At 35.8% G+C, this 19,231-nt stretch overlaps 3 protein-coding genes across 3 annotated transcripts in view; 1 reads left to right on the top strand and 2 right to left on the bottom strand.

The window, feature by feature from the left end:
• The window catches only part of LOC105233834 (protein phosphatase 1 regulatory subunit 16A), a 107,913-nt gene extending 97,303 nt beyond the window's left edge, over window positions 1–10,610 (bottom strand). The window contains exons 1-2 of the mRNA XM_019993031.3: window positions 10,367–10,610; window positions 8,042–8,181 (exon numbers count right to left, since the gene is read on the bottom strand). The gene's annotated coding sequence lies outside the window, so the exon portion shown is untranslated. The remainder of the gene's footprint in view (window positions 1–8,041; window positions 8,182–10,366) is intronic.
• Window positions 10,611–12,149: 1,539 nt separating this feature from the next.
• Window positions 12,150–14,637, bottom strand: LOC105233836 (protein aurora borealis). The gene is made up of 2 exons (XM_011216006.4): window positions 14,221–14,637; window positions 12,150–14,159 (listed from the first exon to the last, which is right to left on the bottom strand). Exons 1-2 carry the CDS (start codon window positions 14,544–14,546, stop codon window positions 12,416–12,418), a joined length of 2,070 nt encoding a protein of 689 aa, XP_011214308.2. The 5' UTR covers window positions 14,547–14,637; the 3' UTR covers window positions 12,150–12,415.
• A 516-nt stretch (window positions 14,638–15,153) lies between these two features.
• Window positions 15,154–18,858, top strand: LOC105233837 (ubiquitin carboxyl-terminal hydrolase nonstop). Its single transcript, XM_011216007.4, has 5 exons — window positions 15,154–16,393; window positions 16,521–16,922; window positions 16,992–17,102; window positions 17,166–18,025; window positions 18,181–18,858. Exons 1-5 carry the CDS (start codon window positions 16,274–16,276, stop codon window positions 18,221–18,223), a joined length of 1,536 nt encoding a protein of 511 aa, XP_011214309.1. The 5' UTR covers window positions 15,154–16,273; the 3' UTR covers window positions 18,224–18,858.
• Window positions 18,859–19,231: the final 373 nt, after the last annotated feature.

Below are 19,231 nucleotides of genomic sequence, written 5' to 3'. Positions count from 1 at the left end.
CAAATATTTGCTATCATATTTAGCTATGTATTTATTTATCAATGGCAATTAACACAGATTTTCTGAAGCATTGCCAAAAGCCAAAAAAAAAAAATATACAACAACTAATCATTACTATTAAATGTGGTTTTTCTTTATAGAATATGTTTTGAATGAGTTCCAAACGCAACCACAGCTCCAACACAAACTCCCCCTCCCACCTGCGGGCTATAGAAATCATTTTTTTTAATGCACAAAATTCCATTGTGTTTTTATCACCGTTATGCGATTAGCTATTTGTCTGCGATAAATATGAGAGACAGGCATGATAGTGTGTACAAACATATACACAACTCATGAGCTGGAATCAGCAGACCAGTAGATGCAGTCGCGTCAAATAATAATTCACACGTAACTAATTGAATTAATAGAAGAGCAAAAGAAAATTAAATAAGAAGAAAAAATCACGCTACTAGCAAACACTTACACATACATACATATATACATATATAATGTATGTACGTATGTATGTATATAAATTTGTAAACCTACATACATGAATACGTGGCTTCGTGTATTTACTTTCCAAACACGAGGACTGAGCTACAGTGCGCCGCCATCAACAAACACGAAGCTTTTATTAAATAAATTAGTCGTAAAGGAAGCATTAAAACACTAATAATAATAGCAATAATAGTAAAATACTAAATAATGCCAGCGAATTAAAAATGTGTGTTGAGTAAAAAAAAACGGTTTTTTCTGACATTTCGTGCTCAAGAGATTTATGACTGAACTGAATGTGCAATGATGGTATAAGAAATAAAAACAAATGGCTAAATAACGGTGCAACAGGTGCGTAGATATGAAAAAAGGCGAAAGTGAGACAAACGTAAAGAATTAAAGTGAAATGGAAAAGTGGTAAATTCTATTACAAAAAAAAAAAAAAAACAATTAATATAAGCAGATAAGAACATAAAACCGAAATAAATTAATTTAAATAAATTAAATTAATGGTTATATATACCAAAGTGACCAGGGTGACGAGTAGAGTTGAAATCCGGATGCCTGTCTGTCCGTCCGTCCGTCCGTGCAAGCTGTAACTTGAGTAAAAATTGAGATATCATGATGAAACTTGGTACACGTATTTTTTGGTTCCATAAGAAGGTTAAGTTCGAAGATGGGCAAAATCGGTTCACTGCCACGTCCACAAAATGGCGGAAACCGAAAACCTATAAAGTGTCATAACTAAGCCATAAATGAAGATATTAAAGTGAAATTCGGCACAAACGATCGCATTAGAGAGGGGCATATTTGGACGTAATTTTTTTGGAAAAGTGCGCGTGGCCCCGCCCCCTACTAAGTTTTTTGTACATATCTCGGAAACTACTATAGCTATGTCAACCAAACTCTGTAGAGTCATTTCTTTCAGGCATTTCCATATACAGTTCAAAAATGGAAGAAATCGGACAATAACCATGCCCACCTCCCATACAACGGTTATGTTGAAAATCACTAAAAGTGCGTTAACCGACTAACAAAAAACGTCAGAAACACTAAATTTTACGGAAGAAATCGCAGAAGGAAGCTGCACCCGGGCTTTTTTTTTAATTGAAAATGGGCGTGCCGTCGCCCACTTATGAACGAAAAACCATATCTCAGGAACTACTCGACCGATTTCAATGAAATTCGGTATATAATATTTTCTTAACACTCTGATGACATCTACAAATATGGGTGAAATCGGTTCACAACCACGCCTTCTTCCAATATAACGCTATTTTGAATTCCATCTGATGCCTTCTCTGTATAATATATACATTAGGAACCAATGATGATAGCGGAATAAAACTTTACACAAATACGGTATTTGAGCTGAGGTATCCCTTGTGGAAAAATTGTCGTGATCGGACTATAACTTTTCAAGGTCCCTGATATCGAACACGAAGAACTCAGTGCCTAACCTAACCTAACCTAATTTTTCACCGAAAATATCGGTAAATCTCTCAGAATTTAATTCTAATTAATTTTACAGCAAAATAAAAAAATATGTAAATGACGGATAATGAAATCTCGATTATCACTTTATCATGCGAGAGTATAAAATGTTCGGTGACACCCGAACTTAGCCCTTCCTTACTTGTTCGAATTTAAAATGGCGATGGGATGAAAAAATTCGAGGTGCAGCGCGTTTTAGTATAGGTTTCAAAAAGCCACGCAAAGTTATTACGAATTTCTCATATTTGGTAATAAGTCGAATGGTTTTGATAGTTGGGCAATGGTAACAACACAAAATCCGTCATAAACATTGTCAAACAAAATTCCTTAAATTTCTACATTCACTACCAAGTATGTGAGAATATTGAAAAAAATCTTGGAGAAGAAAACTGAAAGGTTTTTACACAACGTACTCAAAAGCTATGGTATATATCCATATCAATGAAATCCATTACTCATGAATTAGATACAGAAAAATTCGACCTATTCGAGAATGTTTAAAATACGATTTTGGCGAACGACAGCTCAAAAACTCTCTGAATAAGAAACTAAAATTTTAGATAAAGTACGTCGTCTCCCTGCAATCGATATTAAGTTTTCTTATTAGCTTCTTGCATGAAAAAGCAGCTAACACAAATCTCTTCGTCATTTTCAAGGGAACTAAAACAAGTAGAATCTACAATTGTTGGTTAACCACAAGACACATATGACTAATATCATGAAATAAGCTCAAACAAATATAATTTAGAATTAGACTTCATATTTCGATGACCAAAGGTGTTATAGAAACAAAACATAGATACGGAGTAATCTAAAACTGACTCTATCAAAAGAGACTAATCCAGTTGGGCTCACAGAACTATAATCGATCAAGTTTGCATAAGCCACAAGTACTACTACTAAAAAGTCAATGAAGTGCATAAATTGAAAGATTTATAATGAAATTCAGGGAAATGAACTTAAATCAATTAAAAAAACACTAATCAAACGAATTGAGGTTTTGAGGGAAATGCGAAAGCGAAAATACACTTTATACTAAAGCAAACAATACATTGAGGAAGAACTCAACAGCTGATCCAAAAGACAAACAAATATCGGAGGAAAAAAATCAAATAAATGTCTTGAAAGAAAAACACACAAAACTTTACGGCACGCAGAAGACAAGCTGGAAGGATTTATAATTTGCAAACAAAATTTTTGAACAAATGCAAAATTTCGAAACAACTTGAAAGCAAATACAAAAACAACATAGACATTAAAAATTATAATAAAGCGAGGCGAGAGGATGCCGACGGTGTTTGGGCAGAGGTCGAAGAGTGATATGTTACGAATGGCACGAAATAAATTGGTCAAGTGTGTGAACGCGTGAATGCGATTTTCTGAATGTATATATGTATGTATGTATATATTATATGTATATAGATACGATATATTGTTTATGGGGTGCTTCAGACTGTTATAGCGGTTTACTGTAAATAAAAGAATTTATGTTTAAAACTGCAAGGTGTTGCCAGATTTTTTTCGGCTTATGAAGCGAATATTAGTTGATTTTAATTTATTTTAAATAAAACTTAAAACTGCTGTTGTTTTTGTTCTAAGTTTTGCATTATTCTCAAGTGAACGAAAGAGTTTCAACAAGCCTTTTTTTTGGTCTAGTCCCTCAGTTTTTGAGGTATCGATCTGAAATTTTTTTAAGTCCAAGTTCATTTGTCGCAACCACCTACATATGTATATTATAACACTATAAGATATAGTTGCCATACAAACTAATCAAACTAAATCAAATCCCTGCATGGAAAACTATTTATTTTATGAGATATCTTCACGGAATTTGAGACGACTTATTATCCGAGGCAAAGCTACAATTTTCTTATAAATTGTGCAGTGCGAAGAACTTTCAAAAATCGAAATCAAGTTTTTTTAAACGAAACTTATTTATTTGACAGATTATCTCCTCGAATTTTGGCATAGATTGTTACCCATAGTTGCGCTAGAATCTCCGAGAGAGGAGCATTTGAAATAGATGAAGTGAGGAAGCCGAGCGAAGAATTTTATTTTTTAAAAGACGCCTAAACGCATAAGGAAGCTAGTACATATTGCGGAAATGTTTAATCAATTTAGTTTATCACTACTATAGATTAGATAAGAAGGCTCTTTTGACCGCGAAATTGTTGCAGATTAGAACATTTGATAAGAGCCACAAGTACTAAGGCATAATCAGCACAAGTAAAGTAGTTAGTTAACAGATTTTAGCTATAGAAGATTTTATTACTTAGCTTAAGTTTTAACAAGTAAGGAAGGGCTAAGTTCGGGTGTCACCGAACATTTTATACTCTCGCATGATAAAGTGATAATCAAGATTTCATTATCCGTCATTTACATATTTTTTTTATTTTGCTGTAAAATTAATTAGTTTAGTAGTTCCTGAGATATGGTTTTTGGTCCATAAGTGGGCGACGCCACGCCCATTTTCAATTAAAAAAAAAAAGCCTGGGTGCAGCTTCCTTCTGCCATTTCTTCTGTAAAATTTAGTGTTTCTGACGTTTTTTATTAGTCGGTTAACGCACTTTTAGTGATTTTCAACATAACCTTTGTATGGGAGGCGGGCGTGGTTATTATCCGATTTCTTCCATTTTTAACTGTATATGGAAATGCTTGAAGGAAACGACTCTATAGAGTTTGGTTGACATAGCTATAGTAGTTTCCGAGATATGTACAAAAAACTTAGTAGGGGGCGGGGCCACGCCCACTTTTCCAAAAAAAATTACTTCCAAATATGCTCCTCCCTAATGCGATCCTTTGTGCCAAATTTCACTTTAATATCTTCATCTAATCTATCTATTATTTATGGCTTATTAATATCTTTATTTATGGCTTAGTTATGGACACTTTATAAGTTTTCGGTTTTCGCCATTTTGTGGGCGTGGCAGTGGGCCGATTTTGCGGATCTTCGAACTTAACCTTCTTATGGAGCCAAGAAATACGTGTACCAAGTTTCATCATGATATCTCAATTTTTACTCAAGTTACAGCTTGCACGGACGGACAGACAGACATCCGGATTTCAACTCTACTCGTCACCCTGATCACTTTGGTATATATAACCCTATATCTGACTCTTTTAGTTGTAGGACTTACCAAAAAACCGTTATGTGAACAAAACTATAATACTCTTCTTAGCAACTTTGTTGCGAGAGTATAAAAATAGATATGTATGTACATTTAAAGTAACTCGGACTAACGTACAGAACAACTGGGCGCATTTTACGTCGAGATCTCAAATTCGACCTTCCAATCGACAACGCTTCACTTTTGAGCTCTTGAAAAGCTCCGACGTTTTCGAACCAAATTTTGTTCAGCGCTGAGGTCCATTTCTGGTTCAATGGGTATGTAAACAAACAAAATTGCCGCGCATTTGGGACGTAGAGCGCCCTGAAGAGATTCAAGAGCTGCCATTTCATCCAGAAAAAATAACGGTTTGGTGTGGTTTTTAGGACGATGGAATCATCGGTCTAAATTTCTTTAAAAATGATGGCGGTGAGTAAGTAACCGTCATTGGCGACCATGATAACTATGTGATTCCTGAAGCTCGTGATCTTGGTTTCAACAAGTCGATGTCACTTCCCACGCATCGCAGCAATCAATAGATTCATTGAGAGAACACTTCGGCGAACAGATCATTTCTCGTTTTTGGGCGGTCGATTGGTCATCAATATCATGTCATGTCACACCGTTAGATTTTTTTCGGAGGGCATAGGATAAGTCTAAAGTCTATGCGGACAATCCCGCTTCGATTCAGACCTTGGAGCAAAACATTCCGAGTGTCAAAAATTGGACTCAACGGATGGATCACGTAACCGCGACCAACATTTGAAAAAGGTAATAATCAAAAATTAAATGTCAATGAATGTTCTTTCGATTGATAATAAACATTCACCGTTGAATTTGAAGTTTCTGTGTTATTTCTTCAAACAAGTAGGGAACCTTGAAATGGATCACCCTCTAGAAGATATTGTCCGTACAATGAACTATGATCGAAAAAAATCAAAAATTCTAAATTGGCGACGTTTAAAAAGTTTAATTGTACCCACAATGTTGGTCGTTTTTGACCCGCTAAAGTTCGATATTTGGTCAAGACATGATATGGAAAAACTATATACTGAACTACTACATTTTAGTAGATCGTAACTCCATAACCATCTAAATAATCGATTTAAAAATTTTAGTATTATATTGTATTTTGAAAGATATACACATACATACATACATATACATATAGTTTGTGCGAGGAAACTCAAAAATATTCGACAAAAAGGGAAGAAAGCTGCTTTTCGAATGTTATAAACAATAAACCCTGCCAAGTTAAGGACCCTAAGTACCAAATGAAGCACCCTATACATATTAAATTCCATTTATTTTTGCACTTTTACACTGCATATGTAAATATATACATACATATCTATATACGTACTATATCTTCATTGAAAGTGTGACCGTCGAATGTGCGGCTACAAACGGAGCATCTCCACTTGATCGGTGACCAGTAAGTGGTGTTGCCGTGAATGCATGTCAGTGTGTCATGTAATCTAACAGTTTAAGTGACTGCAGTAGAAATTGCGTTTTCAGTTGCACATAACCGCATACACACTTCCATATTGAACATATGTACATACATATATTTATATACGTAGACAGCTGTAAGTGCATACATACATATGTATGTATATGGAGCGCATGCATTTTTCCAATGCATACTATTCGAATCGGATTATGGCAGGAATTTTGTTAGAATAATGGCATGAAATGGTCAACTCCCAACTTGCGAATCCGGTTAAACTGCACGAAATGCAACGCAAAAGAGAAACCAAGTAACCACAGTTGCAGTGCATATGTCATGTGTGCGTATGTGTGTATGTAAAAATTTATGTTGGCTCTAATCATTTGATATATTTTTGCACAAACATACATACATATGTATGTACAACCATTTAGTTGCATAGCCATACAGTTACCTGTCCAGTTCGTTTGGTTTACAAACAACAAACACACAGGTGCACAGCCACCACTAACAACGGTCACTCCGATTGTTGTTGTTGCCCCTAAAAGCAAATCTGATTTTGTTTAGCCTTTCATTCGTTTTTCTGATTGGAAATTAGTGACCATGTGTTTGGTTTCGCAGCTGCCAATTTTACCCATAAATTACTTGTTTACCGTTGTATTTGTAGAAAAGGAAATTTCAGAAAGTTGGCTTTCAGTAAGATTTAGTGTCACGTTAGGTTAGTTAGGTTAGTTAGCAAATTAGTTGTGTTCTTGTAGCCAAGTGAAATCGGAATGGATGCAAAGAGGACTGTCTGCTACAGTAAAGATGCGTGAAAAATGGTGGCAGTGAAAGCTGATTTTATACAATTTTTTTTGGTTTTATTCTAAATTTAAGAATTGGAAAGGCTTCTAGTAAGGTTTGAAATTAACTCATAATGATAATGCAAGGCAAGATAATTAGGATAGCAATATTCCAACACAACAGATAAGATGTGAGCTTGTGGCAAGTAAGACGTGTCAGACAGTGGGATGAACAACTCGAAATCATTTTTCGAAAATATTTAGGGAATGTTTTCGGCCACTACAACAACAACAAACTGGCTTGGGGGCGTGGGAATTGAAAATCATGCGAAGTATAAATTAAAAATTGAACTTTCAATTTGATTACAGTAGTAAGTATGTATATAGATATCTATATACATGTTGTATGTACCGTAATTGGTAACAATTTCGATAATAATGACGCTAAGATTAAAGGACTTATACCCAATACTGAATTATGAACGATTTTTTTTCACTTATGCAATGTGATTTCCAGAAGAACGTTGCTTGATTATTAAGGATCATAATTTGCTACAATTCAGAGCTTCACCAAGCGATAACCATTTACTAAAAAAGCTGCATAGGTGACTCTTCTTAAACAGATTTCGAATAAAATACAAAAACACAAAATAAACAATTTTAAAATATTACATAAATTCTATTAAAATATTAAAAAGGAATAAAATATTAGTGGACAGCGAACTTACCTTCAAAATATGCAATTGCGTTTTTACTCCAATTATCAATCACTAAAACATAATCATTGCCACCATTGTATTTAAAATATTTTTTTTTTTTTTTATTATTATTTTTAAAATGTTTTTTCACTTTTTTACACTGGAATTATCTGAATTTAAATCAAATAAATACACATTATTTTCAATAATAACATATTACTTTGCACAGCTTTTGGCTCTAATTAAAAACACAGTATTTCCGTTGAGCCGAATTTTATTATAATTATTTTTTTTAAGTAACACGCACTAACACAACCCAGCGCGCACATAAAACGGCGAATATTGTGGAAAAACAAGAATACCAAATTGAATACCGCGAATATGAACAACAAATACACAATAAAACGAAAAACACAACAGCAACACGCACTGCGCAGAATGCCCAATAGCACCTGTGCGCCGGTAAGTCAGCAATACAGAAAAAACACACTTGGCTATTAATGGTAATTACCTAAGCACATACAAATGTACTACATAACGGGTGATTTTTTTGAGGTTAGGATTTTCATGCATTAGTATTTGACAGATCACGTGGGATTTCAGACATGGTGTCAAAGAGAAAGATGCTCAGTATGCTTTGACATTTCATCATGAATAGACTTACTAACGAGCAACGCTTGCAAATCATTGAATTTTATTACCAAAATCAGTGTTCGGTTCGAAATGTGTTTTATCGACAAATTTTGTTCAGCGATGAGGCTCATTTCTGGTTGAATGGCTACGTAAATAAGCAAAATTGCCGCATTTGGGGTGAAGAGCAACCAGAAGCCGTTCAAGAACTGCCCATGCATCCCGAAAAATGCACTGTTTGGTGTGGTTTGTACGCTGGTGGAATCATTGGACCGTATTTTTTCAAAGATGCGTTACGGTGAATGGCGATCGCTATCGTTCGATGCTAACAAACTTTTTGTTGCCAAAAATGGAAGAACTGAACTTGGTTGACATGTGGTTTCAACAAGATGGCGCTACATGCCACACAGCTCGCGATTCTATGGCCATTTTGAGGGAAAACTTCGGACAACAATTCATCTAAAGAAATGGACCCGTAAGTTGGCCACCAAGATCATGCGATTTAACGCCTTTAGACTATTTTTTGTGGGGCTACGTCAAGTCTAAAGTCTACAGAAATAAGCCAGCAACTATTCCAGCTTTGGAAGACAACATTTCCGAAGAAATTCGGGCTTTTCCGGCCGTAAATGCTCGAAAAAGTTGCCCAAAATTGGACTTTCCGAATGGACCACCTAAGACGCAGCCGCGGTCAACATTTAAATGAAATTATCTTCAAAAAGTAAATGTCATGAACCAATCTAACGTTTCAAATAAAGAACCGATGAGATTTTGCAAATTTTATGCGTTTTTTTTTTTTTTAAAGTTATAAAGCTCTTAAAAAATCACCCTTTATGTAGTTGGTGCACTATCCACCAGCAAATTGTATTGGCATGAAACTTTCGTCTGTTGCGCCTGCGCTACGCTTTTGTCATGCACGGGGAGATAAGGAAGAAATGAAGTACATAACTGCTGCATAAGCCAGTGTTTACAGGCTGCCTATTAATGTTTCTGCTGCTTGGCGTGCTATATGGACTGTGTATTTTATATCTATAAGCCTGACTCAAACAGTAGGTGCCTGCTGGACGGTACACAGTTGCACGCTTGAATGCACAACGGCGCTGACCAACTTCAACTGAAACACAGGTTTAATATTGTTGGTAGCAGCAGCAACAGCAAACAGTAAACAAAGTAAGTGAAAAAGTTATAACAACAGCAGTTCGTTGGTATTCAAAAAAGGGGCCACTTTGTTGCCACAAACACGGCTGTTACCACAAATACGGCTGTAGCTTTTGACACTTTTTTTGTAGTGTTTTTACACTTGACATTTGCAACGCAGCAGCGCTTCTTTGCTTATTTTAATATATTTTAATATCCATCACTTTTGACTGCACTAAATGCAATACAACACAAATTCAATACAATTACTCGTACGTTGAACTGGCAAATGTGGCAGAAAATTTCATTTATGCTCCACTTTATCTCCGCTGACAAGTTGCAACATATGCGCACACATTTTAAGCCACAAATGCATCGGTATCTAAAGATTTATGTACACCGCACACAAACCGGGCCAAAAGAAGCAGCGCGACCAGCGAATATCTAATAGGCCAACATGATTTGCTCAGCACAACTCACTCTACACAGTTGCGCCGTGTCCGTTTTTCTTTCTACGTCTACAAACTTTTTTGTACTTTTTTAATGCTTTAACTTTCTTTCTGCTATTGGTAAACGATGCTTGCACTCTACCTGATTTTCACAAATTTGCTGTTATTAATAACTGCAATTTTAAATTAGAACAATAAAATTTGAAGATTTTTGATCACGCACCGGATATTAACGTAAAGAATAACGTTTATAAATATGCTAACTCAAATTTTAACACAAAATTGCACAAATAACACCGCAGCAACGATAACAACGCGTCTACGAGACGAAAGCGAAACAAATGAAACGAGTTTACAAATGCATTTTGGGAAATTGTAAAAATAAACGCGCAGCAGCGAAGTTGCTTGCGTTGAATTTTTTTCATATCTTTGAAGATAAATTCGCCGTTTTTAGTGATCAGCAAACAGCTGTTGACACAAGGTTGCAATATTTTACTCGTTAGCAGTGTTGGTGGTGTTCACAATGTCTAGCGAAATAGTGCAATGGAATATAACACAAATTGAAGTCCTAAAAAAGCAATTAAAAACATATAATATAAAGTTATAATAAAAAATAATAAATAAAGAAAATAATAACTAAAAAAAACTATGAATAAAAAAAAAACTAAATAAAAGAAAAATGTAAAAGACAAATGTGTGAATAAAAACAAATTACTAGAACCATATTAAAGAAAATATTATAAAAAATGTATAGAAAAAACATTAAATAGTAAAACAGATATTACTATGGCAATTAAAAATTATAGAGAATATTTATTTTATAATTTCGAAGTAGTTAAACGATTTTTAAGGATCTTAAAGATTAAAAAAATATTTAAAAAAAAATAATAATTAAAACATACAACAGAAAAATAATACCAAAAACTTCAATTAATAAATTTAGAAAATATAAAACTTTATTTATTTGAAAAAAAAAAATAAAATTAAATTAAAAAAAAATAAAATAAAAATTGATAAAAACTTCATATTTAACAAAAAATTAATAAAATGAAAAATAAATTTTAGAAAAATTATTAAAAAAAGTAACATTTTTGAACCCAAATTCGTAATCAGGACACCTTAAATACTCCCCAGATCTCTTAGCATACCAGTTGGAAATTTTTATTTGAGATTTGTTGAATATCCTGATTGACAAAAAATGCCAGTGGTCGATAACGCGTTTGTTGTTTAAATCTTTTATGCGGTTAAAACAAAACATAACCTCAAATAACTCAACAGTGGTGGACAATACTGCTTGCTTCAAAACAATATTTTAATTTTTTAACTCAATCAATATGCAGTTAAACTTAGCCACTTGGCTATACCCACCTTAATAGACCGCTTGTAGCATTTATAGTAAACAAACAATTCCCTACTGCTTTTTGCATTTATTAATTGACTAATATTACACGCGCCGATTGACACAATATTCAAAATAAACGATGATTGAGTAAAAGCTATAAAATATAACATGTAACAAATGAAATTTAAAATTAAATTATGTTAAGTAGAAATTAAACTATGTGGGTACAAATACATCCATAACGCAGATATATAAAATAATGACAAGTTGTAACTAATTATAATAAAATGTTAAATAAATGAAATAAGCGCTAACAGAAAGTAGAAGTAAAAATAAAATAAGAGAATGTATGTGGAATAATGACTGAACTGGATGCTGTAAAAAATCTCTTCGAAAATCTGTATATTTATGGAATGTATGTATATATTTGTTGTAAACGACATGGTAAATCAAATAGGCTAATTAAAAACTACACAGCTAGCAAAGATAGTTTTAGTAGGCGCTCCACTTATTATTTGCTGCACAAACTTTGAAAGCGATGGCGCTACTTAGGTGGGTTGCTTATTGCTGCACGGCAGTCTCATATATATAAAATTGTTTATTCTAAAAATCATGGCAGTCTTAAAATTATTCAATTTTCTAACATGCTATTATTACAATTACTACAAAACTTGGCTTTGAATATTGCATACGAAACAATAATTGCGCGCATATAACTATGAATTATACAAATATAAAGTTTTAAATATGTATTTTGCTGGGAGAATTTTAGCTAATGCAAAAAGGCAGATGACAACCGAGCGTTTTATGAAATATGTTTGGCAACTTAAATATTGCAATTGTCTGCCGTCAAGTTGCAACGCTGTTGGTGTTCGAGCACTTTGATGGTGTTGAACAACAAACCATGCTTACGTCAAGTTGTGTCGTTGGCGATAACCCGCCATGACTCTTTTGACTTGCGCCCATGGAGCAAGTGGAAGAGCAACCACTGGCCGGCATCTCATTAAAGCCACTATCAACACGATAGAATACGGCGCGCGTTTCCGCCGCATCAACAGGAGCCTGCTTATCAACACTACCACACTGCTCGTTAACTTTTTGCAGCTTTTGCTGCTGCTGTAATGCATGTTCCTTAACAATTAATTCATCCACTATGTTTATATCAATGCGCGGCAAATCTATTGGCGATTTTAGTAGGTTTTGCTTGTCTGCTTTTTGCCTTTCATCATCCGCTTGCTCTTCTTCGTCATCTAACCAATTGAGCGAAAAGGATTGTGATAGATTTTTGCGACTTGCTGAACGTCTTTTACTACGCGGTGTATCCGCGGAGCTCGAACTGCAATTGAAATTTTGTGCGGACAATTGCGAGACTTGCATTTCGTCGTCATCAAGTAACTCTTGCGTTTCGTCGTGAGCGAATATATCATGCTCTTGTGCCTTAGTATCACGACCTGTTGTTGTTGTTATTGGTTTTATACACTTCGCACTATTCACGGCTAAACGACTGATTTTCATATTGAAACTGCTATCAATGGAATGATGACCGATTGCCGATTCTGATTCAGTAGAGCAATAGGCCAAACGTAATGGTGAAGAACTGCGATCTGGCGTAAATTTGTCAACGTTGCCGTTCCCAGCATCAATACAAGCTAAAGAAGTATCTTCGTTTATGGTTGCTTCACTCTGGTTTAGAGCATTACAACGATAACTATTTTTGGGATCCTGCAGTGATTTGCTTGTAGCCTCACGTTTATCATGACACCGTCGACTCGTTTGTCGCACCGGTGGATGTATTGGTGACAACTGCTCTACATCATCAAGTTCTTGTAGAAAGGTTTGTATGCGTGATTTCAAGCCAGCATGACTTTTGTGCGGCGAATGTGGTGAATTAGATAGACCATCAGATGCTGAAATTGGAGAAAGCGAGCCGAATGAACTCTTGTCCATAGAATCTGAAAGCGTGCCAACTATAGCGAAATGACCACCACGGGTATTCTCACAAGCGGATGAGGGACTGGAGTTGGAATATGTTGTTTTAGTTTTGGATTCTGTTGTCGATGTTCTACCCTCTTCGAGCACTACAATATTATTCATATCGAAAAGTTTGCGACGTAATGAAATGTCTTTAGCATCACTAAACGTAGATGCGTTTGAATCACTACTAAACCGTACTTGCGAATCGGCGTCACAGTTTGGCCGATCAGCAACTGCTAAATGTGGTTGAAAATATGGCATTAGCGCTTCTTCTACAGCGCGGGGCAATATTACCGGCAATGATAATTCTGTCTGTGTGCCACAATCACGTATACGTCGTCCTGGTTTTGTAATAGGTGTATTCGCATTCAATTCGGAAAGTATAATGCGATGACTGCGTAAAGGGCAATCTACTGGACTCGGCACAATTTGATGGTCCTTGAAATAAGAACTTATAGCCGATTGAGCTTTGGCCTCATAATCGGGATCGGGTGAGTCGTGAAATTGTGTTTCATGCGGCTCGACATGGGCTGGTTTTAGTGAAGATACTTCATCAATATTCCATTCGAATTGTGTTGAAGACAGTTGTGGTGTCGTAGGCCGCTGAAACAGCGAAGGGCTAAACAAGCATTATTATTATTTATTTGAACTGAAGTAGGAAAGCTATTTATTACACAAACCTGGCTATTAATGGTAAATGCAAGCGCTCCGCTAAGACTGGTTCGAAAGGATTCCGTATGCGTTGAAATCGTTTCGCTGGTGGCGTACTCATGAGCGTGGAGCAAGTTATTTGCTTTGAAGTATTACTGCAAATACTGCTTATAGTTGATATACTACAACTTATCTGCTTACTTGGTGTACGTGGATGCAATTTTTTATGACTTCTCCCATTGCCGGGAGTAGTTATCAATTCTAAGTTTTCATTACCCACTTTATGTGTCACTTTACCACTCATATGCACCGCTGAAAATAGCTTCAAAGGTGTTGCAACCTTTTCATAATCCATATTAATCAAAAGTATAATTAAAATACAGAAGTTTATTATTTCGCGGATATACGCCCGCTGCCCGTACAAAATTCGAAAACTACCAGAACCAAAATTACCCTAACAACCGTTTGCCGTGATTGGATATGGGAAATTTGGTGCAGTGTTGCAATTGACTTTAAAAATATGTGTGATTATTTAAAAATAATAAAATATTTAAAACAATACAATACTCGTATTTAATACAAATATCTTTCCCCTCTGCATCTTCACTTACATATGTATCATGTATCATATGCTTTTTTTTTTCTTTTTTTCATTGCTTCACAAGTTTTGTTGCATTTTATAAGAAAAAGCTAAATTAAATATGCAATCGCCTAAAACCGAAATAGAGAGGAGGTAAAAATTATTGAAAGTTGAAACAAAATATTTTTTTTAATTACTCTTTTAAACTTCAGAAACTAAACAAAAAAACATCATCATCAAATTATTTTTTTTTTTCGTTTTTAATGCGTAAAAACTAAGAACACCCTCTGCTAAATTTCCCTATCAACAGTGCTACCAAGTTCATTGTAATTTTACCGGCTGTTATTTTTCGTTCACCTGCGAGTTTGTAACAGTCGGTTTTCCTTTTCTTTCCATAACGCCAGTTCGTTTATTTTCTTCTTACTCGCACTTTCTCAGCTGAGTTCACTGTCAGAATCGGCCGCTTCAGTCACTGGAACGACGCATGCAGAGGGCAGCGGCCGATAAAAATCAACCAGAGAACTTATATTCTCTGAATCAACCACAAAAGCGAAATCTGTTAACTACAACAAAACATTTGCGTTAGCAGAGAAGCCAGTCAACGGGCAACGAAAACGAAAAGGTACGCCGCACGGATGCGGACAGAACGGCGAAAAAATCGAATAACGAATCGGTCACAAAAGCAAAAAAGACTGAAAACGGAGAATCGGTGCGTCGCCAGAGGGCAGTGAATTGAAGTTGGATAAAATTGCTGAAAATCTGTGCACTGTGTAAGAGAAGGTCGTATCGACAAAGTTATCGATTTACTTTGGAGATTAGCTCCAGTTCCAGGCAGAAAAGGCGACAAAATTGTGCGAAAACAGCGTAAAGGTAAAAAAGCTCTAAAATCCAGGAAGAAATTAACAAAAGCAGAAGGAACAGAGACTGCTGACAATAGTGGCGTAAAGTGTGTGGTTAATCGTAGCGACGGCCGGTGTGCTGTTGATTCGCAAGCAGTCGTTGTTGGTGTTGTTGGCAGTGCAAGTAATTGTGCTAGTGTTAGTAGTGTTGGTGTCGAAGTACGGTGCACCGAAAAGCAACATAGCCAAGGAGCAGAACGGGGTAAACGAAAAAAAAGAAAAAGCGCACCAAAAGGTGCTGCAAAGACAACGACAACGAAGAAGACTGGGCGAACAGTCTCTAGGGGAAAATCGGGTGGTGCGGCTAAGAAGGTAACAGCATCAGCTGAAATCGGAGCCGGTAGCATAAGCGGTGGTAGCGGAAACAATAGTAATAGTAGTAGTAGCTGCAGCAGAGCTAGCGTCAGCGCAGGCGCGGACACAGAAGAAAAGCAGCTGACCGCAACGCCACCACTACGCAGGACACGCAGCCAACAGCAGCTGCAAGAGGAGACGACGACAGGTAGAACTGGTGGAGCAGCAGGTAGTAGTGGTGTTCGACGCACGCAAGCTGCTCCAGCAGCTGCGGACGCTGTTGGCGAAAGCTGCGAGTTGACGACTACTATGGGTGAGACGGGCTGTAAGCATTTCCAGGCGTACGTGAAGGAGCAAAGCTTAGATACGTTTCGCATTATTGATGCATACTTTTCGGCGTGTGTGAATAAGGATGCTCGCGAGAAAAAGGTGTGTTGAAAAAAATTAAACAAAAAATTGTGTGTGTGAAGTTAATATTGATAACTTTTTAAAATGTATGTGAAAAAAATTTTAAAATAAATGAAATATATATAAATATATTTTTAATTTGTCATAGGCGCTTTCCTGCTGTTGCTTTGAGTGCGGCAGTTACGGTTTACAAGTGTATGCTTGCCTCCATTGCATCTACTTTGGCTGTCGTGGGGCACACATAGCTACACACTTGCGTGCGAAAAAGCATTCAATCGCTCTAGAGCTATCACATGGCACACTGTATTGCAACTCTTGTCGTGATTTCATCTATGATACGCGCTGTCGGGAGATAGCAGGTGTTAACCGGCGTTTGGAAGCGAAAGATCTGAGTAAAAGTCTTAGCTGGCAGCCATGGATACCAACGCCAAAAGAGACAAATTTACTGTTAGCCAACCCGCGTCGGCGTCGTATACGTGCCAATGAGACAATAGGCTTACGCGGCTTAATTAATCTCGGCTCCACGTGTTTCATGAATTGCATAGTGCAGGTAAGCGGTATATGTGCATAATTAAAAGCTGCAAGTGATTTATTACTTTTTTATTTTTGTTTTATTTAGGCATTAATACATACGCCACTGCTATCTGATTATTTCTTATCGGAGCGACACGAGTGCAATGCCAAGTCATCATTGAAGTGTCTTGTATGTGAGGTTTCGCGTTTATTTCAGGTTTGTGCAAGAAAATCATTATGCATTTAAGTGCTTTTCATTTTACTTTTTGTTTTTAATTAGGAATTCTACAGTGGCTCTCGCTCACCATTATCATTGCATCGGCTATTGCATTTGATCTGGAATCATGCAAAACATTTGGCCGGCTATGAACAACAAGATGCACATGAATTTTTTATAGCCACGCTGGACGTGCTGCATCGTCACTGTATTAAAGCTAAAACAGAGGTAGAGAGTGCCAACAAATTGAATAATGCCACATCGTCGAGTGGCAGCGGTACCGGCGGTGGCTCCGGTAGTGGTGGTCACAACACGAATACGAATACAAATGTGAATAGCAACTGCCCCACACAATGTAACTGCATTATAGATCAAATTTTCACCGGCATGTTACAGAGTGATGTCGTTTGTCAGGAGTGTAAAGGCGTTTCGACCACCATTGATCCGTTTTGGGATATATCATTGGATTTGGGCGAAACGGCGCATGGTGGTAGCACGCCAAAGACGCTAATCGATTGTTTGGAGCGTTATACGCGCGCCGAACATCTCGGTGAATATGGTAAAATAAAATGTTCCACCTGCAAATCGTATCAAGAATCGACAAAGCAGTTTAGCCTACGCACACTGCCTAGCGTGGCGAGTTTTCATTTGAAACGCTTCGAACATGTATCCACATTGATTGGCAAGAAGGTCTCCACGTTCATTTCATTCCCCGTCGAGTTAGATATGACGCCGTTTATGTCGGAGAAGAATAATGCTTACGGTGATTTTCGCTACTCACTATATGCCGTGGTCAATCACGTAGGCACCATCGATTCTGGCCACTATATAGCCTATGTGCGTCATCATAAAGATACTTGGGTTAAGTGTGATGATCACATTATCACAACGGCGACATTGAAGCAAGTGTTGGACAGTGAAGGGTATGTATGTTGAATGTCTAGTTTTTGGAATTTAATTTTTTATTTAAATTATTTTAGTCTTCTGTGCAGTTGCATCAAATGTTCAATCTTAAATTTATGTATATACAATATTATTTTGCAATTTCTTTTATACGTTCCTTTTCTCTTTATTTCAGCTATTTACTATTTTACCACAAGAACATTTTGGAATATGAATAGACTGGTTAAACGTAATAATAATATTAATTATAAAATACAACAACAAACTACTACTCTTAGTACTACATAATGACAACAAGATTACAAATACAAAAACGTACCACAGCAAACTACATTTACAATTACAACAAAAACAAACAAACAAATACTTAAGCTATTATTAATAATGCCGTAAACAAACGCTGTATGTGAACAGCGTGGAGGAAGCAGAGCAGCAAGATAAAACAAAAAAAAAATAGAATAAGTATTGCAAAACTTATGTGCGTTGGAGCAGCAAAAAAAAGCAACAAAAATAGCAGCCAAGTGAGAAAAAAACAGTGGATGCCAATGAATTTGTGCAACTTTAGCTGTCGGGATCATGTGTTCGTGCTAACGCGTTATTGTGTGGATGCACAACGTCGTGGTGGCGTGAGTGCAGACGCCAGCGAGCATAGCGGCCTATAGCATTCATAAATTTGCTCTTATTGCCGTAACGCTAGTAATAACGATGAAAGCAACAGTGAAAACAAAACTCTTAATGCTAAAAATGATTTAACAAAACAGCAACAAAAATAGTTTATTCGATATATATTAATAATTTTTATTTATTCTAAAAAAAGAACATAAAAATGAAAGAAAACAAAAGCAAAATAGTATTGTTGGCCGCTTTGACGGCTATTTTATTTTCTCTCGTACTTCCGCAACTGTTTGTGTATTTTTATTGTTTTTCTACTAATCTGTTTTGGTTTTTTATTTTATTTGTTTTTATCAATCTATTTTTTTATTTATTTATTTTTTTCTAATTTATTTTTTCCTATTAAAATTATTTTTCATGTAATTTATATTTTATTATTTTTATACAATTTTTTCGTAATCTATTTTATATTTATTTCTAATAGTTTTTGTTTAATTTTTTATTTTTTTTATTACATGTTTTTAGCTTTTGTTCTAATCTATCATTTCTTTATTTTTTAATCTATTTTTTTTTTTACTTTTTTAATTTCATTTATTTTCTTCGTTTATTTTTAT

This window comes from Bactrocera dorsalis, chromosome 5, assembly GCF_023373825.1.
Source record: "Bactrocera dorsalis isolate Fly_Bdor chromosome 5, ASM2337382v1, whole genome shotgun sequence".
NCBI classification, from domain to species: Eukaryota; Metazoa; Arthropoda; class Insecta; order Diptera; family Tephritidae; genus Bactrocera; species Bactrocera dorsalis.
Note: the sequence above shows the minus strand (reverse complement) of the source record. Positions and strands in the feature narration are given on the sequence as shown.